Source organism: Schistocerca americana, chromosome 2, assembly GCF_021461395.2.
Source record: "Schistocerca americana isolate TAMUIC-IGC-003095 chromosome 2, iqSchAmer2.1, whole genome shotgun sequence".
Taxonomy (NCBI): domain Eukaryota; kingdom Metazoa; phylum Arthropoda; class Insecta; order Orthoptera; family Acrididae; genus Schistocerca; species Schistocerca americana.
In genome coordinates, this window is record NC_060120.1 from 592309582 (window position 1) to 592334840 (window position 25259).

The window sequence follows — 25259 nt, forward strand, 5'->3', positions numbered from 1 at the left end:
CATGGAGCTGTCACAGTGACGGCTCTTGCAAACTTCAGAAATAATAGTATGACAATAATTAAAAACTAAACTAAGCTCCACCTGAACAGACCACAAAGGCCAAATGATACCAACTGGCCACCATGCCATCTTCAGCCCACAAGCATCACTGGATGTGGCTATGGAGGGGCATGTGGACAACACTCTGCTCTCCTGGCTGTATGTCAGTTTGTGAGATCAGAGCCACTACTTCTAAACTCTAGCAGCTCATCAGTTTGCCTCACAAGGGCCGATTGCACCCCATTTGCCAACAGCATTTGGTAGACTGGATGGTCACCTTCCAAGTGCTAGCCCAGTTTGACAGCACTTAACTTTGGTGATCTGATGGGAACTGGCATTACCACTGTGACAAGGCCACTGGCATGATAATAATTACACTTACAAAATATCTTACAAACTACAACTGCTGCATCTTGTATCTATTTTATACATTTAACAATAGATGACAGGAAGACTTTATAGAATCATGTGATCATTGTGCAGTTATACATAGAATATTTATGTCTAGGTCACACTTAATTTCTTATAATTACATGTTTCCGCAGACTGTCAGCATCACAACTGTAGTAAGCCAAAAAAGAATAAGCATGGAATACAACTTATTACATATGTTACTATAAAGGACACAATTTCAGAAACTGATAAAAGACAAATAAAGCAGACAAATATGAAATATACATATCAGTAACTTAAAAAATAAATACAACATATTACATCAAAAAGTACATGTTCACACAGGCATGTACTACTGGTAACAAATCAACAAGTGAGAAAGTAAATTGTTGATCCATTGCCAAGTGGAACTCTAAACTCAAGAAAAGTGCACTCTAATTTAACAGAAGAATCACAGGTTTGAACATAATTAAAATACAAATTACATTAAAAATTTGTTTTACCTTTGGGTTTCAATAATGCAATGTCATTTGTCACATGCTTATGGATTAATGGATAAACACATACATACTTAAATGTTGTAAGCTTTACCAAACATGAAGTTACATAAGGATAAGACATTATGAGAAAGAAACTTTCCTAGCAAGTTAAAACTATGTGCCAGGCAGGAAATGAAAAATGGGACTTTTATCTTTCATAGGAAGTGTTCTATCAACTGAGCTATGCAAGCACAACTGATGTCCCAACCTCACAGCTTTTCTTCCACCTGTACCTCAACTCCTGGAAACAAGCCATGTCTCCACATTATCCCTTTTTTGGTAGTTGAAGTCTCACAAGGTACACCAAAGAGCTTCTGTGAAGTTTGGAAGATAGGAGATGTGATACTGGTAGAGAATAATCTGTGAGACTGAGTCATGAGTAATGTTTGGATAGCTCAGTTGGTTGTGCAATTGCTCGTGAATGGCAAAGGTCCCAGGTTTGAATCCCAATCTGGCACACAATTTTAATCTTCCAGGAAAGTTTCAAATCAGCATAAACTCTGCTGCAGAGTGGAAACAAATTATGGAATTATGAGACAGTTTTATAACAAAATGGTAGCAAACATTAAAATAATATTGGGTGAATGAAGAATACTAACTGCAGCCCAAACTTGTGGTGGACCTGAATAAAGGAGTGCAACTTGAAGAGCAGTCAGATCTCAAATAAAGGTGCACTAAATAAGATATTTTGCTTTTTAAAGATATATGCAACACAAGATAAAACTAATAAGAAAGACACAAACAAATCACATACAAAATAACGTGAAGAAACTGTATAAAATATTGAAGTAGCATGATTCGGAAGAGTAAGGCCACAGATTGTTGTGAGAAATTACAGAGCATGAAAATACAGTTAAAAAAATCAGTAGCTAAAGGACATTGCAAGTGTAAAGTATAAAAGTCAACCACTGCACAACATTCTTTCAAAGCCATGAGAAAGTAGAGCTTGCAGGTGTTTTGACATCATAACAAGTCATAAAAAATATCAAACAACCAGTTGTTACTAAAATCAATGTGCTCATTTAACACATTCTGACTGTAAATACTTTAGGAATACACACCTAAAAGTAGAATCATTAACTCATTGACAGGAAAAAAGAAAGAGAGAGAGAGGAGGAGGATAAGAAGAAGAAGAAGAAGAAGAAGAAATAAATAAATAAAGAAAGAAAGCTTGCTAACTTCTAGAATAATCCTTCTTTGAGCTAGTGTAAAAACTCACACAGGCACACCTTTGCCCCTACATGAAACCACTTGGACACACAGTGCCAGGTCTGTCTAGGATGAAGTGGGGGTTGTGTTGCGTGGTGTCACTAGTGGGAGAGAGAGGTGGAAGGCAGGGAGAGGGGTTGGGGGTGGGTTGCTAGTGGCTCAGAAGGAGGCAGCCACTTCCTGGCTGGGTTGGTTAGAACTGAGGATGTGTTGCAACAATAACTCCCATCTGCATAGTTGTGAAGCGACCATTGAAATTGAGCATGATATGCTCATCTGCATTTTGCACCATCAGATGGTCAACTTTGTTTTTGGCTACAATTTTCTGATGGTCATTCATCCTTGTGGACAACTAGTTGGTAGTCATTCTGGCATAAAAAGCTGTACAGTGTTTGCAGCAGACTTGGTATACAATATGGCTGCTTTCACAGGTGACTCTGAAGCGATAATGGAAGCCTGTGGCATGACTGGAGTAGGAGGTGCTAGATGGGTGGATTAGTGAGATCTTACACCTGACTCTTTCACAGAGTACCACTTGAGAAGGGGTGGAAATGATCTTGGGTAGGATATCCCTCATAACAGCATGATGGTAGATAATTGAAACTGTGACAAAGGACAGGGTTCACTCATTTGCAGCTGATTCTTGTGGGTGGTGAGAGGATTGGGAGTGTGTGAGGATGTGGCACAGGAGATCTGTTTGTGGTGGGTTTTGGGCATAGTGCATGTCTGTGAAGGCCTTTGTGAGACTGTAAGCATACTAGGCAAGCGTGTCACCCATGGGTGGTCAGGATGACTGGGTGGGATTTATGATGTTGAATGGATGGCAACTGTTGAAATGTAGGTACTGTTGGTGGCTAGTGGATTTAAAGTGGACAGAGTCATCAGAGGTGGAGGTCAATGTCCAGGAAGGTGACACTATGGGTTGAGGGGGACAAGGTGATGCATATGGGAGAGAAGGTGTTGAGGTTGTGAAAGACTGACAATGGGTGTCTTGGCCCTAAGACCAGGTCATGAAGGTATCATCAGTAAACCTGAAACAGGCTAGGGTTTGGGAATTTTGGGAGGCTAGGAAGCTTTCTTCTAGATGACCCATAAACAGGTTGGCATATGAGGGTGCCTTGCAGGCAGGGCAGTTTCAAAAAGATTTTTCCATACAGAGGACAAATCATTTGGCTCCCTTTCCCCCTCCCACCCTCCTTACCCATACAGACCTAAGTTACTTTTCTGTGTGCTCTTATCAAGACTTTCATGAATAAATCCAAATCTAGTGATTTTTTACAAATAAATTTTACATAGACAAATCTCTGTAACAGAAATATATTTCTTTATCTTACTCCAGTGCTAAACACTAAAATACCAACGATTTATTTCTATTTAAGATAATCTCTGAGATTTTGTTAGCTTTATTTTATTTTTTATGGTTTTACTACGGGAGAAAAAACTAGACAGTGTAATTTTCTATGTTCAGTTAAATTGTGCTATTGACTAAAATGAGTGAAAAAGCATGCAAACATAAAATTTTGTTATTTTATTTTAGTTTATTAATAGAAGTTTTTAACTTTATAATTTCCAAGTTATTTCATTTTCTACCAGAAAAAGTCTGGGAGCAATATGATAAAACATCGATATAACTTTCATTTGCCTAGATCGTCAGTTTGTAAAATACAAGGACCCATCACATTAATTTAACCACTGCCCATGTTTGACATCAACATATTTTAATCACTCACAGATGGCAAGTGGCAGCTTTAGCAATGGAGGACACATAAAGTTTGTTGGGGCACATGGAAAACAGTGCAGCTGTCATCGTATTACCTGATGTCCAAAAAAGGGCATGACATTGGATTTTGAGGCAAACATGGAACCATTTCTAAAATGGCTAAGCCTGTAAACACTTCATGTGGCTCTTTGGTTAAAATATACCATCTATGGCAAGATAGCACTTCCAATACTGGATCAAGGCAACTGTGGTCAACCATGGACCATGGATGACAATGGTTACCAATGGCTGCAGAGATGTGTACAGGCAAATAGATTACAACTGTTGAGGAGCTGACTGCCCAGATGAACTACCAACAGGGTCTCCTCAAGGAACGTTCGCTTAATGTTGTTGCATATGGGCCTTCACAGCAGGCACTTGGTTCAAGTACCCAAGCTGACTGCTGTTCCTCAGCAATGAAGGGTGGAATCTGCTCACCAATACTGCAACTTATTGTCCACTGAATGCCAACAGGGGCCCGTTTCAGGTGAATCACATTTTGTGCTCCATTGTACCATGGCTATTGAATCACCAGAAGGGTCAAGATCAAAGGAAGGAAGTTATGAAGTGGGGCTCTATGGCATCCACCAGCAGCAAAATTCAGTGTGTCTCACAGCTTGCAGCATATGTGCATGGTTCAAAGATCACTGTGATAAACTGATCATACTCCTATGGCCACAAAACACCCCAGATTTAAACCCAATCCAGAATCTGTGGGCTCACCTTGATTGGGGTGTTCACACCACATATCCTTAGCCAAGAAATCTAGTGCAGCTGGTGACACCATCAGGGTCATCATACTCCAAATGCCTTTTGGTGCCTCTGAGAGCCTCAATTACCCTCTTTCTAGATGTTTCACAGTGCTCTGCACTGCAAAAAGTGGTTACTCAGGCTTTTGATAGGCAGTCACACTAATGTTGCTGGACAGTGTACTTTTACTAGTTTCAAATGTATTAGCAATCATCTCAAGATCATTATATGTCATTACTAACTGTAACACATCACTTGTTTTAAATTCAAGTACTGCATTATTTTTTAATGATTCAGTGCTTGATTGTACAACATGTGACATGTTACACTCTGTAACATTATTTTGTGATCTGAAGATGATTGCTAGCACAGTGGAAATTGGACATATAATTCTACAAACCCACTACCTAGACAATTAAAGGTTATTAATGTCAACACAGTATTCATTTCATTACATTTCTTTAATAATACTTTTCATGTCCTTACCATTCTGTTTTGGAAACATTTACTTTTCACTGATCAGGACACCTCTTCCTTTTCCAGGAGGGACCATCACCCTTGGTCTCATCATGATCATTTGCAACTGCTACAGTGCATTTGACTTCTTGCAGAATTCCTACTGTTTCAATTATTCCCACTTTGTCTGTACCATCTCTTGCATTTAAACCATCCACAAAATAACTTATTTTCTTCAAAACATTCATTCAAATATGTCAACAAATGTCCTACTGATAAGCTGAACTGTCCTTACCAGTGTCTATTTCGACAATGCATTGGCAGCAAGAGCTTCATTGTTGTGTACGCATTCACTACAGCGCAGCCAACCTAATTCTGAATAAGAAAAATATTCCTTTGAATTGTAACAAACTGAAAAGAAACTTCGAATGTCTAGATTGGTAAGTCTGATGTCAGTTGGTATTCCTTGCATCTGGACATGGCATGATGACCACCATGCATATTGAATTTGGTTGGTTTTGCAAACGTTGGACTCTTAGCGGGATTTGAACTCAAAGGCAATGTGCAGTTAGCAGCTTTTGCAACTGAATACGATTTTCCACAGCCAATTTCAGTGGTTTATTGTGGGGTTTGCACCCTGAAACCTATTCCATCGTTCCAGGACTGAAAAAAATTTATATGGTAGTGCACTCCAGTCAAAATCAACAAAAAATGCATTTAGCAGCATTTGAATCTGGCCTGCTCGTGTACAATTTGTTATTTTTGGAACTTCACAGTCATTTGTGAAACTGCTAGGATAGATTTTGCTACTGTCAGTACTGATAAAAATTTAGTCTGTGAACAATATAGTGGTCTAGGAATTTAGAAATGTTCCTGGAACCATTTTATGGGCATACACTGGCTATGTCCTATTTACAAGTACAAGCACTATACTGAAAATCATGGAAAATTATGAAAACCTTAATTAAAGGCTTAATCCAATTAATGAAGTATGCCAACCCATGTTGCGTATAAACATTAGGTCAGCAAAAGTGTAATGTCAAAGACAAGAATCTAAAATGCAAAGAGGCTCTATCTGTTATGGAAAATGTAACAGTTTTTGTAGTTTTCTGTTGATTATATTGTAAGTTAATTAGTTTCACCAAATTTGAACTATTTTTCTGAAAAGTTGGAATGCCACTCTTTATAATGTATAATGTGTGGTGTCACTAAGCCCATAAAGACATATTTTCTTAAGCAATATTTGCTACATTTTATGGCAATGAAAAGTTTAATCATTCATATATTTTGATTAGTATCACTTTCATAAAAAAATACATATATTAGAAGTATTGGAACATTAAAACCAATATTCTGAACATTGAATCTAAGTGAAATGAAGTGTAGAGAATATTTTGAAACATTTATGTACATACCACGTGTAAATTTCATAAGTAGCACTATCCAGATAGGATGAAGATCAGAAAAAATTAGTTGTTACCAGGAGTTGAAATCATAACAGATGGAGTAATCCCAGTTTGTTATGTCTCAAAGTCTAGTTGGTTTCTGAGACACTGAATATTTAAGTGAATCATCTTTAAGGGTGTTACATTTTCTTGTTGATTTGTCACTTGGTTCAAATTACATTTAATTATGTCACATTGTTGCAGTAACTAATTTCACTAACTGCCTCTTTAGGACTGTGTTTCAATAATTGGTCACTTATTTCAGAACAGCTTTTCTTCAAGCAAACAGGACTCAGACACATCGGAAATACATCCTTGAACTCTTACATGTTGGCTCTTTATTCTAAAAGAAGCCTCTTGGTTGTAGTCTAGGCCAATTGGACCCTCATTCTTTTTAGCTTTGTGGCACAGCTTACTTATTTGGGAGAGAAGCTTACCTGTCCCTTTGTGCAGTCAATGGCTTTTGTGTTCATTACAATTTATTTTACCTAGATTTAGCAAATGTTCATAGTTAAACTTATCACTGCATTTTTTGGCTCTGAATTGTAATACTGAACTTCTTTGTTCATACGTAACCATTGTGGCAAATCATATCACACTGACATGTTTTTGATGATGGTATTTGTATCAAATAGCAGAGGGAGGCACACAAAGAGGATGAGGGAATGTGAGAGGGGAGGAGGTGATGAGACGAGGGGCCAGAAACTATTGGGTGGAAATTGTAGGGACAGTAGGTTGCCATAGGCTGAGAGGCCAGAATAATTTCTGGAGTGGAGAATGTGTTGTAAGGATAACTCCCACATGTGCGGTTCATAAACGTGGAAATCAAGCATATTATGTTCTGCAGCATTTAGTGGTATAGGGTGGTGTACTTTGCTTCTGGCCACAGTTTGGTGGTGGCCATTCATTCTGATGGACAGTTGGTTGGTAGAAATACCAATGTAAGAAAAACTGTGCAGCTCAGCTGATACACAACATGACTGCTTTCACAGGCAGCCCTGCCTTTGAAGTGGTAAGATAAGCCTATGAGAGTTCTGGAATAGGAAGGGCTGGGAGGGTGGATTGGAAAGGTCTTGAACCTAGGACATTGTGGAGGTTGGTTAGGAGATGAAACACCACATTGGCAGGGCTGAGAAGGATCTTGGGTAGGATGTCCTTCATTTTTCAGGGCATGACGATAGCTAATCAAAGCCCTGATGTATAAATTAGTGCAGTTACTTCAATTCAGGGTGGTTTTGGGTGACAAAAGGGGCATTCTTTTGTAGCTGGGTTAGGTTAGGTTAGGTTAGGTTGGGTTTGGCTCTTGGAGATGGTGGGAGGATTAAGGGTGAGTGGGGAAATGGCACATGTCTGTGCATGTCTTTGCACGCCTGTATGCATTTTTACTTATCTTTTTTGTTATCCAGCCCCTCCCAAGCAACTAACAACTTTATTTCATTTCCTACCCATTTCCTAAGGCATTCCCATTTTCCCAATGCCATCCCTGCCACATTGGACCCCTGCTCTATCTTTGTGCACCAGTTCAGAAAGATATCTCTTTCCTTGGCTAAAATCCCACCCCACGTCCTGTTCTTTAAATGCTGCTTAAACCATGGAATCCTGGCCAATGGCCTAACCAAAAAAATTCCTTTCTCCAGATCAGACTTGTCCTTTCATAATGGCATCCACCTTTTCAGAGTCCACCAAACTCTATCCCTTACATACTGCAAAAACACATTTCCATGGCACAGGCATCCCAGAACCTCCTCTGCTCCCTCTGCAAGATGATGCTACTCTGCAGTCCCTATTCCATACATCACATTTCTGAAATTGAGTCCATTGCTCTCCAGCACCTGGGAGAGCTTTCCAGACACCACCTCCATAAGTTACCCAACATGCTGACATCCTACTGCTGCCATGGGGCACCACTATCCAGTCCTTATCCTACTCAAAGTGTTTCTCCTCGTCAACCTCTCATAGCACCCAGACCCTGCCTGACAGACCTTTTCAACATGACACATCCCCGAAGACTCCCTACCATCATTCCAAATCTAGAGTCTGACAATCTTGTAATATTGTTGTTAATCTTTCCATAAAATTACTCAGCCCCACAGAAGTTTCAGTCCTATCCAAAGGACTCACTTTTAGCACTACACCCGTATTTAACCATACTGGACTTGTCAAAGATGTACTCTCCTTCTCATCCCTGTAATGGAAACATTTCTTTGCCACCAATTTCTCCAACCAAATCCAACCTAATTCCAACATTGAACCCAGCCTCTCCCAGATCATGCCACCATCCTACAAGTGTAATCCTCCCCCACTTCCACCTAACCTGCCCCAGACCACTTTCCAGGAATTCCTTGCCTCAAAATTGGCCTCACCATCCTTCCCCAGGAACCTTCCTCAGAAAACCAACCTTTCAGCAGAGGAAAGGACAGCCATACACAGTGTGACCTAATAATCCTCCCTACTGACAAAGGCTCCACTACTGTCATGATGCATCACAGTGACTATCAGGCAGAAGGGCTCTGCTAATTGTCTGACCCATCCACCTATAAACTCTGCCTTAGTGATCCCATCCCAGGAGTACAACATAACCTCCAATCCCTGTTTAAATCCTTAGGCTCTTTCCAGAACCTCTCCCCTGACTCCAGTTCCCTCATCACCCTTGCGACACCCTGCACAAGCACAGTCTACATACTCCCCAAAATACACAAACCCAACACCTTGGTTGCCCCATTGTAGCTGATTATTGTGCCCCCATGGAAAAGATTTCAGCCCTCACTGACCAACACCTCCAACCAATTGCCTGTAATCTACCCTCCCATGTTAAAGGTACCAACTACTTCCTTCACCAACTCTCAGCCATCTTGACACCTTTACCTCCTGTTTCCCTATTGGATCACTGTTGATGCCACTTCCCTATGCATCAACATCCCACATGCCCATGGTCTTGCCACAACTGAACACTACCTGTTCCAATGTTCTTCAGACTCCACACCCACTACCTCATCCCTCTTTCACTTAACTGACTTTATCCTAACATATAACTACTTCTCCTTTGAAGGGAAGGTATACAAACAAATGCATGACACAGCCTTGGGTACCTGCAAGGCCCTCCTATGCCTACCTGTTTATGAGCCATCTGGAGGAAAATTTCATAGCATCCGAGAACCCCAAACTCTGCCTGGTTCAGGTTCACTGATGATTTCTTCATAATCTGGACTCAAGACTAAGACAGCTTATTCTCATTCCTGCACAACCTACCAATCAATTCACTTGGTCCTTCTCAACCCAGCATGACAACTCCATAGATGTTGTTATTGTCCTCTCTGATTGTTCCATCCACACCTCTGACCACATTAAACCCACAAACCACCAACAATACCAACATTTTGACAGCTGTGAACCTTTCCACTCAAAACATCCCTCCCATACAACCATGTTACCCAGAGATGGCATATCTGCAGTGACAAGAACTCCCTTTCCAAGTATACTGTATGTTTCACCAAGTCCTTTACAGACAGGCACTATCCTTCACACCTAGTCTGCAAACAGATTTCCTGTGCTATTTCCTTACATGCCCCCAGTCCTCCATCAATCTCAAGAGTCAGCTACAAAGCAGTGCCCCCTTTGTCACCCAGTACTGCTCCAGACTGGAACAACTGAACCACATCCTTCATCTGTGCTTTGATTGTCTATCATCATGCCCTGAAATGAGGGACATCCTACCCAAGATCCTTCCCACATCTTCTAAGGTAGTGTTCCATTGCCCACCCAACCTCCACAACATCCTAGTCCATCCCCATGCCACACCCAAACTAAATCCTCTGCCCCATGTATGATATCCCTGTGAAAGACCTAGGTGTAAGACCTGCCCAATCCACCCACCCAGCACTTCCTGTTCCAGTCCTATTACAGGTTTATCTTACATCATCAAAAGCCAGGCCACCTGTGAAAGCACCCATTTTGTGTACCAGCTCTGCTACAACCATTGCATAGCTTTTTTTATTGCGGCCAAGAGCAAAGTAGACCACCCTGTGGCACAACAGGCAGCTGAATATAACATGCTTCATTTCAAAGACTGATTCACAATCCAGGACATCTGGATCATTCCCTCAACCACTGGTTTTCTGAACTGTGCAGTTGGGAGTTATCCTTACAACAAAGTCTCTGCTCCAGAAATTATTCCAGCCTCAACCTAAAGTAATCTACTGTCTCTACACGTCCACCAAACAGTTTCCACATCCCCTTTCCTATCATCTCTTCCATATTCACATCCCCTCACCCTCTTTGTGTGCCACCCTCTGCTGATACACCCACCCCTTCCCAGCTCCTCTTCTTTTTCACTCCACTTTCCCCCACACCCCTTTCCCAACCTCTCTGCCCCACAGCCTCCCGACTCTGCACCTGGTGGTAGTTTTGTCATACCTTGTTCATGCTCCATTCTTCTCTTCCACAACCTACAACCTGCTATCCCTTCCCCTTCCTTGCCCCCTCAAGATTGCTGCTTCCTTTCAATGTGGCAGCGGCATTCTGGTCCAAGCCTCCGGAGATGGCAGTCGTGTGTGCGAGAGGTGAGCTTTATTGTGTGAATGAATGTGTGTTCCTTTATCTGAAGAAGGCTTTGGCTGAAACCTAAATGTGTAACAGTCTTTTTGTAATTCCTGTCTGTAACTCAGTGAGTCAAATTTATGATGAGCAGCAATCTGTCTGTTTACTTATATTGTTGATATTCCAAACTGGAGTTTCCATTGTTTGAAAATTTTATGACTCATACAATCACTACCTGTTGCCCAGTTGTGCACATGGAGAAAATTTTGGTATCAGCTCAATGTTTTCAGAAATATGTACTGTATTACAGGACCGTACAAGTTTCATGATGTGCGTGTGGGTACCACATGTGGAACCAGAAAATGATGGTGCCTTCCTGACTGAGGAACCATGGGTTATTATGTCTGAAGGACGCTATAATCAAGTACCTTATCTAACTGGCATCACAAGTTATGAGTTACTTGGCAGAACACAAGGTACGACTTCAAAATATATTAAGTCCTCTGAAGCTTCTGTGTTGTTTCAATAGCAGTCACCAAAGTGAGAGCAGGTACCAACTAGGTCAGCTAAGAAAAGCATTCTTTGAAAACACAACTTGTTTTATTCTTCATTTTATATGCTCCTGTAAACAAGTAAACCATAAGTGTCTATGTATTTGTTTTGTGTAGTGCTTGTAATTTTGTGAGCGTTACTATTGATTGGGTGTAGTAGAGTAATAGTTAGGAGCAACATAGCAGCAGTATTTAGATTGTATCTAGCAACTACCCAACTTACAGTATATTTCTTGTCGCATAGCGGAACAAAGTTAAAGACCTATAGGGACTGAGCCTGTTGTAAACACAACAGAATAGTGGGGGAAACTGAGCACTACCTGGAGACAGTTGGGAGCTGAGTTGAATGTGGTTGACTGACTTGAGGGTGCTTTCCTGATCTGCAGTAATGCTGAGACACCTGCAGCAAAAACTGTGGCAGCTCTTCCCTTGAGGACTCTTATGTCATATCACCCTCTGGCCATCCCACACTCACCTGAGTGTTAACAGCAAACCTCTGGGTGGAAGGTAAATGTGAGTACTGGCGGCAGTCTTGCCATACCTTGTTATAGACCCCACAGGCTCCAACAGACAGTGCTCTTCTTTCCTCTTCCCTGACCTGTCCCAGTGTTGTGTCAATCTTGTGATACATCATGACGTTTTAGATATATCTTAGAATTTCACTGAGACAGTACAGGATGCCTCATATTTTGGGCCTTGGTATAGTCATATGATATTCCTAAAGGTTCTGGACAAGTGCAGAGAGAGTGTTTGCTGGACATGGAGATGTGAAATGTAAGATGGGTGATGGAGCCCATCAGGAAAACAGCAAGCATGACAGGAAGGCAAGTGTGCATTGTGGTTTCTGGATGTAGAGAGCATCAGACAATGGCTGTTTAATGCACTGGATACAGCCAGTAACAAGTTTGTGAAGTGTGGCCCACATCAGCACAAATGATGCTTCCCCAATTCCAACAGGGAATGACTAAGTTGGTGAAGGCAGCTAACCTCTCACATTGGGTGAAATCTGAGCTAGCATGCTGATTGCAGTCCTTGGTTTGGAGCTCAACAGAAAGCTTAAACAAGATGTTCAGGCAAAACTATGATGCTGTAGGATGCAGATTTCTTGACATTTTTGGGTATAAAACAGCGGGACAGGCATTGACTATACCATGAAAGCGTCTACTAGAGAATCAAAGTCCATGTGGAGTGCACATGTTGGTGTCTTAGGTAGGAGAAGCCCCTCCTTAGATAAAATAAATTAGATGCTGATTTTGGGGAGGATAGAATATAAATCTGATGAAATCAAATGTTAAAGATGGACAAAACATTGAAATCAGAAATCTTAACAGGCTCATTGGCTCAGGAGCCATATTTATTTGTCATTAGCCAACATATGTTGCAACAGACACTGCAAATTTTGCAATTCTGAAGTTTTGCATGAAATTCAATAGTTTGCCATCTTACAGATAGAAATTTGCTTCATAACAGTTAAATTGATGTGCTGCACTTGGAACTTGGGGTGTTATTGGTGTCACTGGTTTGCATTCATGTGCTATCTGTCACCTAGTTGCATGTGTGTCAAATCCAAATAATTTATGATCACTAGTTGTGAAGTGAATTTCTGTAGTGGACCTGCTCTGCAGTGCCACCAAACCATACCATGTGACTTTTTCTCTTTTCCAATAGATGTGGTTGCTAAAAGAGAGCTCTGATCTATTTAAGCTACTAAAATTATGTTATCAGGTGTGTGCTAACTCTTCTGTACTAACATCAATGTCTCCATTGTACAATTACTTTTACAGTTGCAGGTGATGCAAATCACTCACATCCTGTAGCTCACGATAGAGCATAACATGTATGTACCATGCTTTGACATTAGAGACCAAACAACATTTCTCATCATGATTCTACAGTTGTTCCATCATTCATATTCTTGCCAGTGCCCCTATTCTCATTGACTTCCACAGCACAACCAAGCTGTGATGCCAAAGCATAAGTGGGCCTCCTCAGCAGGTGGAGACGCACATTTGCCATAATGCCTTGCTCATTTGCCAAGATGACTTCTTTTACATGAATCTGCACTTAAATTTAAGAAGGGCATGCGCGGTGGGATGTTCTATACTTAACAACAACTTAAACTACATTTTTATCATTCATCAGTGTAAGAGGGTAAGAATGGAAAACACTATTTCATTAAAAATGCACCCAGCCTTTTTTCTTCTCTACTTTTCCACTAACGCCCCCCTCCCCCTTCTCTCTTCCCTGCCCTCCACGTAACCTCCCAAGAGCACCTAGATGTCCTACCCTCTCTCCACCTCATCCCTGCATGCTCCACAACAGCACTTCATGATCCCCCACCACTACCCTGCTATCCCTCACCCCCCCCCCCTACCCCAGCCTCCTACTTATGCTCACCCACTTGCCTCTCCCATCATGCACTGCTGTTGCTGCATGTAGAGACTGTGGTCATGTGTGTGTGAGTTGTGTTTGCATGAGTTGTGTGTGTGTGTGTGTGTGTGTGTGTGTGTGTGTGTGTGTGTGTGTGTGTGTGTGTGTATGTATGTATGTGTTGTTTATTTTTGACAAAGGCCTTATTGGCCAAAAGCTTATTTTGTGACAGTCTTTTTGTTGTGCCTATCTACAACTCAGCATATCCGCTATATGGTGAGTAGCAACTATCCTATTAATAATATTGTTACATGCTCATCATCTGAATTTTCCTCTGCATCCTCAAGAGAAATTGACTTCTTGTTCTTCTCTAACCTGACTTCTATTTTCTTCCACAACCTAAATTGTCATTTCTCCTTCCTGCCCCTTTCATTTTGAAATTTTGTCTACGTTCTCTTCATCACAACAAGTAGTATCTGATTCTATTACAGGAATATCAGTTTGCTGGTGGCAAGAAACCTAAATCTTGATATACCTCAATTTTCTTTGTGAAAGGTTCAAATACTCTGTACCCTTTCGCATCATCATCATAACTGATAAATAAGCCATCTTGTACTTAGGATCTAGTTTCAATCTCTTTTCTTTGAGTAGAAGGACAGACACACAAACCCCAAATATTTTCAAATCCTCTAAAGGTGATTCTCTGACGTAATAACCAGTTGAAGTGGCGCTGTGGTTAGCACACTGGACTCACATTTGGGAAGACAACAGTTGAAACCCATGTCCAGCATAGGTTTTCCACAATTTTCCTAAATCGCTTCAGGCAAATGCCAGGATGTTCTTTCAAATGGCCACAGTGACTTCCTCCCCTAGCCTTCCTTAACCTTATGGGACTAGACTTCGCTATTTGGTCCCCTGCCCCAAATTAACCAACCTGCCTTAAAAGGTTCCAGAAGAAGTTTTACCTTCGACAGGACTTGGACCAGATTAATTTAGCACATAAGCCACAAGTTAAGCACATCAGACCAGAAATGTCTGGGCATTCCTTACCTCTGTGAACAAGGAGCTTCAACCAAGGTGCACATTTCTCTCTCAACTCTTCCATTTTGCTGTGATGTTTATATGGAGCATCTATTTTTTGATGGGTTATGCCATTTTCACTCACAATGTACCTGAGTCAGTACTGATACATTCCAGTACATTATTTTTGATTTTCTCTCTCAGCTTTTGCAATAAAGTTCTTGGTCAAACCTTTAACTTCATGCCTCTGTTCATAAAGAATACTTTGAAATAATCTGAGTAGGCATCCTACGAATGCATTTCCCTCAGTCTGCAGATGTTTGCATGAAGTCGGCATTAGCTCTTTATGAATTTATGAATTGATGTAGAAAGGAAAAAAAAAATGTTGTTTATCTGCCAAACACTCCTCACAACTGACAAACTCATCAGTGAAGTCCACTACTTTATGTGACAATAATTCTTTTGCATGCACAATGCTATGATGGCAGAACTTTTTATGTCAGAGACTCAAATTTTCAACATAATTAGACGAATTTACCTGACCACTATTAGTATTGACTGATGAAAGGTCACTAGCGTCATTATTGTCAACCAAAGACTGCATTTTATCTGCAGTCATCAGAATAATCATTTATGGTTCTTACTGCAGTCTGTTTAGGGAAAATAACATATGATACATTTTACTGATGCATGAACTTCACTTCTACTGTTCAAGGATTTGTATTTTTCCTTCTTTGGCACTAAATAGGTACCTTCATCCAACACAGCTCCTACAGAAAACAGATTTAATTTCAGTTCCGGCACAAAAAAGCAGTCCACTAAAGTACTGTTTTGATAACTTTAACCCCATTCCCTGCATGCAGTTCCACAGTACCACACCCAGCCTCATGAAGAAGTTTACCATCACCCACAGTAACTTTCATTGAGCTTTCACCTGGTCCAGTTTCTTAAACAATTCTCTCTTATCACACATATGCTCACTAGCACCTTACTTATGAACTAGGCTGTTACTCATAATATCACCAAAACACTCTACCACTGCATTGAAAAACAGACATAAGCACATGGGGCTGTAACATTTAATCAGGCACAGTACATTAAGCTTTATTCTAAGTAAGCTTGTACAAAGTTTATTTAAAAATGTAATAGCTTACAGTCAATGCCTGATGACAATAACACACAATGAGAATAAGCAAAAAAACCAAAGCAGTTTACAAACATAAGTTAACTCAAACCAAAGAGAAACAGCAGTGCTGCCTTAAAATTACACTAACATTTTACCACTAATAAGAACACTGAAACCTTTAATAGGAAGCTTGAAAAACACACTAATATCTATGTTTGATGAGTAATCTGCACTAAACTAACTGTTATTTCACTCTAAATAATTTATCTTTTTGAAACCACAAAAATTTGCACATCTCATCTGGCACAGAGCTGTTCATGGTGCATTGGTATGAACAGAAAGTCACCCTGTGTTAGAAGTAGGACTAGACTACACTATTTCAACAATGTGTTGCCATTTCTTTTAAGGTTGTTGTACTACATTTTCAGAAGAAAAATGGGAACTTGGAAGAATAGTTATTCCACACAATGTGATCCAGGGCATGAGCAACCTGATTGAGGTGGTCCCACAGATTCTCAACTGAGTTTAAATCTGAGCAGTTTTGTGGCCAGGAAAGTAGGTAAACTAATCCTGGTGTTCTTTGAACCACGCATGTTCAGTAAGAGCTGTATGACATGTTGCAAAGTCCTTCCAGTAGACACCATCATGCTGAGGGGGGCGGGGGGGGGGGGGGGGGGGGGGAAGGTTCAAATGGCTCTAAGCACTTTGGGACTTAACATCTGAGGTCATCAGTCTGCTAGACTTAGAACTACTTAAACCTAACTAACCTAAGGACATCACACACATCCATTCCCTATGCAGGATTCGAACCTGTGACTGTAGCAGCAGCACGATTCCGAACTGAAGCACCTAGAACTGCTCAGTCACTGCAGCCGGCTCATGCTGAGGAGAAATAAACTGCATGTAGGGGTGTACATGGTCCCCAAGGGCAGATGCTTACTTATGTTGATCCATCACGCCTTCCAGAATGACAACATCACCAAGGGAATTCATGAAAACATTCCCATACCATAAAACTCCCTCCACCATCCTAGACCCTTCCAATGATTGTGGCAGAGTATTTGCTTTCAGACTTTTCATTCCCAATGGACCATAAAACATGATCATCTGAAAAGGCTATCTTTGCCACTCAGTGTATGTTCAGTTGCAATATTTTCATGCAAATTCCAGCCTTTGTCGGAGATGAACAGCAGTCAGTGAACCAGGCACCTGCTTTGAAGCAACATTCATTGAACAAGAATTGAAGAGATGCTGCTGGTAAACCTTTGGTTCATCTGGACAGTAAGCTGCTCAACAGTTGTACTTCTATTTGCCTGTACATGTCTCTACACTCATCACTGAGCCACATTATCTATGGCCCATGATGCACCACAGCTGCCTCAGTGCCAGTTTTGGAGAGCACCATTTTGCCATGTGCAGTACATTTTTATAAAAGTGGCACACAACAAGTTTATAAACTTAACCATCCTAGAAATGCTCCTACCCTTGGACAGAAAGCCAGTGATCATGTTCTTTTGGATGTCAGATAAATTGCTTCATTTATGTGGTATTACAACAATGACTGCACTGTTTTGCAACCCCAACCCCTTCTCTCCCTGACACACTTTACGTATACCCCACTGGTAGTGCTGCCACCTGCCATCTGTGAGTCGTTATTTCACATTGATGTCAGTCACAGGGGGTGGTCACATTAATGTGACTTGAAAGTGTGTTAGTGCCAGTCCATTATTCTTGGTATTGTAGCACTATAGCTTACATATGAGTATTTTCTGTGGCACAGTGAGATCTAGAAGTAAGGCACAAGTGAAGGAATTGTCTGAAAACCATCAAGAATATCTGCAACAAGCATTTGTACTGTATTTACTGTAGAAAAACCTACCCTAAAACCAAAGAATGAAGAGGAAATCAAATTGTGATAGTCAAAATAGTTGCAAAAAAGACAGCAGATAACAGCACCCAAATTGATTACCTGTTCCTTGTCTTCCTAAAACCATTCAGTATAGTTCCACCCCCTTGTCTAATGGATATTGATTGAATGATTCACCTTATTTATTTATTTATCCATAGAACAATATGCATTGTATGGACATCACCAAGCAATCTGTTGTACAATTTTATTCCATAGTATAATGTACTACCTTGAGATTTGATTTGTTTCTTATGTTTGGATGTAAACAGTGGATTTGGTTCCATGGTCACGTACTGTGCTGTTTGTGGTGTACTGATTAAAATTTTTTCTTATATAAAGTTGTGATAGACGTAATCACACAGAAGTGTAAGATTTTTTCTTATATACTCCCTTTGTCAGAAAAGTTCCAGGACAAGACTTTTAAAAAAATAGAAAATTGCACTTACCAAGTAATGACCATAGCTCATATTGAAGTCGTCCCCTCGACTATATACACATAGAGTGTCAGAAAAGTTCCAGGACAGGACTTTTTAAAAAATAGAAAATTGCACTGACCAAGTAATGACCATAGCTCATATTGAAGTAGTCCTCTCGACTATATACACACAGAGTAACCAACGTTTCCAGAGGTCTTGGAAGCAAGCCGGAAATTTTTAAACTGTGATGCTAGTAAGCTCATTCAACAGAGCCAATTGGATGTCTGTGATATTTTGATGAAGCTTTCCTTTCAGTCGCCTTTTCACTCATGTAAACAAGAAAATAGCCACAAGAGGTCAGGCAAATATTGCAGATGTGTGATGGCAATAACACAGTGTCTGGCCAGATATTCGGTAACAGATAACTGTTCCGCAGTTAGCACCAATCTTGAGAATGCCACAAATGGGGGCAATAATGAATTGCTTCTCACAAATGTTTCAAGATTTGATGTAAAGAGTTTGGTTCAATGTTTGACTTTGAGGAATATTCTCATCATGAACCAATCCTTTACTATCAAAGTATTTTATAAACATTGTCCCTATTCTCAAAGGTTGTCATTTGACTTTATTCAAGGCTGGTAATCCAGGACTCTGCCATTCAGCACTTTGACACTTCATGTTATGGTCATACTGGTAACAACTTTCATCCTCAGCAATATCTTTGACAGAAAAGTGGGATCCCATGTGGCTCTATCCAGTAGATCAGCAGAAATTCTTCATCTTACCTCTTTCTGTTTGTCTGTTAGTGTGTGAGGGACAAGTTTCTGTTTCCATAAATCTTTGCATAAAATTTTATGACATACATCATGATTCAAATTAAGTTCTTCTGATATTGCACACACAATTTTATGACAGTTTTCTAGGAATAACTGCCTACATGCTCCATATTTGCATTGGTACATGCTGTAGGTGGATGACCAGTTCTTGGATCACCTTGCACTGAATCTCTGCCTTCGCAAAACTTTTTATGCCACTCAAAAACAGGACTTCTTGAAAGTGCCTCTCCTCCTTATGCTTACTTAATCGTTGCCCACATTTCACCAGGGGTTTTCCTGAGTTTAACACAGGACTTAATGTTCACTCTTTGCTCGCAATCAGGATATGTTGTGTCACTGTACTAGTGCACCAAGAACCCAAACAGTGTGTTGCTAGGCACAGGCCTGCCACCTAGTGAGTTTGTCGAGAACCATGATTAAGGTCATTTCAAGGATGCACGCATACCAGGTAACATAAAAACAATGCTTGTTCCTTTTTAATATTACAAGTTCAGAAATGAAAAAATCTGGTCCTGGAACTTTTCTGACAAAGGGAGTACATTATGTTGTGATAGGTGTATTCACATAGGACTGTCAGAATTTCTAGCTTTATGAATTATTCTTTACAGTGTTCCCTGTTACTGCCATTCATACAAGTCTTTCCTGTATCTTGAAAACAGTTTGCATCTTCACAGCACTTAATCCCCAAAAATTTATCCCATAATTGAGGGTAGAATGGATATATCCAAAGTAGGCTACTTTGAGGAATGAGATACTGTACACTGGTGCAAGGTTTTGCATGCTGAGGGTAAAAGGCTCACATGGTCTGTCAATTCCAACTGACAGTCTACATTCCTCCCCAAGATTATGGTATCAGTTACACTATCTAGTACATCATTGTTTACTTTCAGTGTAGTATCATTGGGTTTTTTTAGTCAGAAGTTTATAAAGTTTTTCTTTTTCACATTTAAAGTTACTATATTGTGCAATGACCAGTTGTGAACATCTCTGAGAGCTCCATTGCATTTGTCTGTTAACTGTATTGCATTTTTAGTCTGTAATCACTACAGTACTGTCATCAGCAAACAGTATCTTTTTCTACTTACCTGACACACTGTGTGAAATCATTTACATATGTATAAGGAAGAGATCTGGGTCCAATAAACTTCCCTGGGGGACATCAATATTAATATATCTCAGGTCTGACAAGTCTTTCCTTTTCATCCCATCTGATAAGTCTCCCCAGACCCAGAGTCCTGGGTGACCTTCACAAACTCTACCCCTTTTCCTAAACCTCTCCAGTTCCTTTCACTTCACCCCTCTTCCTTCCCCTTCAGCCTTTCTACCAAAAGAAGAAGCCACTGGCTCTGAAAGCTTGCATTAGTAAAAGCCTTTATTTTACATGTGTGTCCTCCTACTGCCACTTGGTGAGTAGATCTTTTATCTATCCATTTGTTTTTAATTGGTATTTCCAGGTAAAATAGTGTATGGGATATCAGGCCAGCTTTATGGTTATATTGTAGAGTTTGTTTTGAACAGGACAGATTGTTTCATTCTTACCAGAGAGAAATCTTCAGATGTAGAAGTAGCTTAAGGATCTGCCCTGAAAAAGTTTCATAGAAGATGGCTGTTTACTATAACTTATTGCGTATAAACATGTGGCAAGGTCTACTGTAGTTTGATTATATGATTGTTGAATGATCACTGGAAATGGTCACATGTATTAAATATCTGGAGGTATGCATGTGGAATGATTTAAAGTGAAGCAACTAGATAAAACTCTTCATATGAAAGGCATATGCCAACCTGAGATTCGCTGTAAGAATCCTCAAGAAGTTGCAGTCCACTTTCAAAAGAGGCAGCTTACAAAACCCTCAGTAGATTAATACTCGAGTACTGATTATCAGTCTTATCAGGTATTATTGACTAGAGTATTACAGTGCACTCAAAAAAGAATTGTGTATTTCATCACACATTCATTTAGCAAGTTAAAAAGCACCATGGAAATCCACTAGAAGAAAGGCACTGTGCATCACAGTACAGTTTACCGTTAAAATTCCAAGATCATGTGGTTCTAGACATGTCAACCATTGTACCGATGCCTCCTACATATAGCTTGCAAAGATTAGAGAAATTTAAGCGAGCTCATTCCATTAGTCATTCTGTCCCCACACTGCTTGCACCCAGAGCTGGAAGGGGGAACGTAACATTGGTATGTCAACTAACCTCCACCACACATCATAAGTTGACTTCTGCATTATGAATGTAGTTATAGTTGTAGATGCAGATGTACACGTAGCCATAAGAATTCCTTCAAGATATTCTTCAGTGGAGTAGGTAGAGCCATTCAACAGAAGCTTCTAAACTTTAACAGTCTTAAAATTCACTAAATTTCCTAGGAGACATTTAACATGCTCCAGCAAGTTATTTAATACATGTGTACCCATGAATCTAACTGCTTCCTATTTTTATGTTCAACTCCTCTTGTGTTTATAGAGGTTTCTTGGGTCCTAGTATGATAATCATGCTTTCCATTATTTTTTATCAAATTAGAGATAATGGAATTGCTTTCTGAAGAGTAGGTATCTGGAGGAGTTTCTAGAAGTAAGATAAGCTATTATTTCTATAACACTTAATTACTTAGTTTAATGTTCCATAGATCAATTGCACAATAAATCATAATAATGTGAAATGGGCCATTTTACATTCACATCAAAAATTACGAGAGCATACAGATAAGTTATGCCTCCAAATTTTTTATATGAAAACTCTTAAGGCTTTTTAAATAAAATAAAAATTATTACATTGTTGCAGGTGTTGCAGCACTCATGTGTGGTCTGGCACTTTTATGCTGAAAGAGACAGTGCTCCATTTGTGGATAAACTCTTCGAATTCAAAACTGAATTACAGCACACTGTTCCACTCACTAGACATTACATGCTGCCATGTTTCATGCTAAAATTAAGAGTCCTCTTGCAGCATAGGGCTGCAAATATGTAGACTGTTAATAACATTTGTTTTATTTAAAAAGCTTTAAGAATTTTCACTTAAAAAATTCTGAAGCATTACTTATCAGCAGGCGCTCATATTTTGTAAATATGGCTACATGCTGAACATTTAGAATTTTTGTTAAGACAAACAAATATAAGTTGATAATTTCTACCCAGCACCTTTCACACATTACAATAACACAAAATATTTTACAGAATAGAAGGAGTTATCTAGGAGAAAGTTTTTCAGATTATTTTCAAATTTTACTTTGCTGTCTGTCAGGCATTTTATGTCAAATTTCTGTGTTCTGAAAGTGTTATCATTGCAACTTTAGGTTCCCTAAGAAGTGGTTCCTTAACATATAACTGAACATAAAAACACAGAACAAAGTACTTTTATCAATTGTTAAATCATTTATGGCTGTATTCGTGTGTGCATATAATGGCTTCTTTAAATGCTGTCAGCTCTAAACACAAATGCAATGGTCACCAATTACATTTTTGAAGTACAAAAAGTTATCCACTGGAACTGGTTAGATATGTATAGCATATCTAAATTATTGTGTCATATAAAAATCTTCACTTAGATTATATTACTTGTCAGTGGGACTATATTTTGTTTCATGTCATGTTTAGTACAAGAGTTGCTTTTATTTATTTATTTTCTATAAACTGCAGAAGTCTTATTGAGATACTCACTACTGCACTAATAAATTAATTTTCTGTTTGCAGCAAATGGAGCATTTGCATCTGAAGATGGTGTAAAAAATCTGAATGATAATTTTGATGCCTATGTTGCTCATGATCTTCGAATCTCAGATAAAGATGAACAATCGGAAGTTTCAGCACAGATTCGACAGTTTTACTTTGGGGACAATGAGATTACACTGAAAGATAATGATACAATTGCAACTGTAAGAGATATTTTTTTACTTATTTTTAATGAAAACACAACTTCCTTGCTTTATGAGGATGTTAATCATGATTGGTGAATGATTACCATCCTAAAATCAACAAGTAAAACAATATATTTCAGACGTACACTGTGCTGTTGAAATCTCCCCCTTTATTTATTTTTTCCATTAGCATTTATAGATATGAAAATCACTGTGTGTGTTACTTCATGACTTTGAAATACCTAGAACAATTTCATCAAAACTTGAGGCAAATATGATTTATCATGTAGAAAATCCTTTTATGTTATTTTTACTATACAAAAAATGCTGTGGTGATGGGATGTCCATGTGATCCAGTCCGTAGATAGATGTAGGTGGCAGTGTGAAGAGAGTGACATGTAAAAATAATTTGCTGGCTGACAGCAATCCCAATGACATAAAGCACTCTGTCATCAGGCCCCAAGTGGCCCATTGGGACCATCTGACCGCTGTGTCATCCTCAGCTAAGGATGCGGATAGAAGGGGCGTGTGGTCAGCATACCGTTCTCCCGGTCATTACGATGGTTTTCTTTGACCGGAGCTGCTACTATTCGGTCGAGTAGCCCCTCAATCGGCATCACGAGACTGAGTGCACCCCGAAAAATGGCGACAGCACATGGCGGTCCGGATGGTCACCCATCCAAGTGTCGGCCACGCCCAACAATGCTTAACATATGATGGAGATGCTGAGTTGCAGACAGGCACGACAAAAAGACTGTCACAAATAAAGCTTTTGGCCAGTTAAGGCCTTCATCAAAAATAGATCACACACACACACACACACACACACACACACACACACACACACACACACACACACAACTGCAGTCTCAGGCAACTGAAACCACACTTCAGTTGCCTGAGACTGCAGTCATGTGTATGAGTTGCATTTGCGTAAGTGTGTGTGTGTGTGTGTGTGTGTGTGTGTGTGTGTGTGTGTGTCTGTCTGTCTGTCTCTCATCTATATTTGACAAAGACCTTACTGGCCGAAAGCTTTATTTGTGACAGTCTTTTTGTTGTGCCTGTCTGCGACTCAACATCTCCGGTATGTGGTGAGTGGCAACTTTGGTTTTCATAATATTGTTACATTCCATACTGGATTTTCGACTGTTTGATTGTCACCATGCATTGTAGCATGGATTATGGAGGGTGCATGTAGATGTATATGAATTTTAGTTTGGAGAGGGAGTTAAGCTGTTATAGGAGGTTGAGGAGTTCTTCTTCACCATAAGCCTAGGGCATGAAAAGTTCATAACCTGTATTATTCTACAGCATTTAACAGCAGAGCTAGCTAGAGTCTTTAGTTCGCATATATCAACATGGCTGTGACACTACAAGATGTAAACCTTCAAAGAACTGCCCTGCTAGGCAAGAGGTGAGGCTATCCAGTTCTTGAGAGCAAGACGGAATTTATAAAGTACATTGAAGCTATTAGATTTAATGAATGTGCATATAAAGATTTAGTACCAAAGTACACTTGTATCAATTTTAAAATTATTGGCAACTTCTGAGGTAAACACAGGCCGCAGTAATACAGGCCCCTTCCCTGACACTCTTTCTGGTCTGAATTCACAGGCAAAAAGAATATCAGAGTGGACTGACAAAGTGTAGAAAGCATTCAACTAGCCGAAGACTGCCTCACAAGAGTGATCACTTTGGTCCATGCAATACTCAATGCACCGCTCACTGTCACAGTTGACGCTGGTGAATCAGCCATCGAAGCATTTGTACAACAAGTTGTAGTGCATGAAGCACAGTTACTTCGCTTCTTCTCTAAAAAAAACTGAATGGCCTCACAGTCAAAATGGTCCATGTTTGACCATGAATTACTCACCGTCTACGAAGCAGTCAAACATTTTAGTGAAGATAATGAAGGAAGACATTGTTATTTACATGGACCACAAGCCACTTGCAGATGGCATATGACACCCTTCGAAAGACATTAGTCAACGTCAACTCAACCTTATTGCACAGTGCATGACAAGACATTTGTCATCTATG

The 25259-nt window shown here is 39.8% G+C and overlaps 1 protein-coding gene across 1 annotated transcript in view; it reads left to right on the top strand.

Moving 5' to 3' along the window:
• Positions 1-25259, top strand: part of LOC124595696 (esterase FE4-like) — a 71976-nt gene that overhangs the window by 37207 nt on the left and 9510 nt on the right. Inside the window, exons 7-8 of the mRNA XM_047134554.1 lie at positions 11437-11602; positions 23056-23237. Of these exons, the coding sequence (XP_046990510.1) occupies positions 11437-11602; positions 23056-23237 (348 nt within the window). The remainder of the gene's footprint in view (positions 1-11436; positions 11603-23055; positions 23238-25259) is intronic.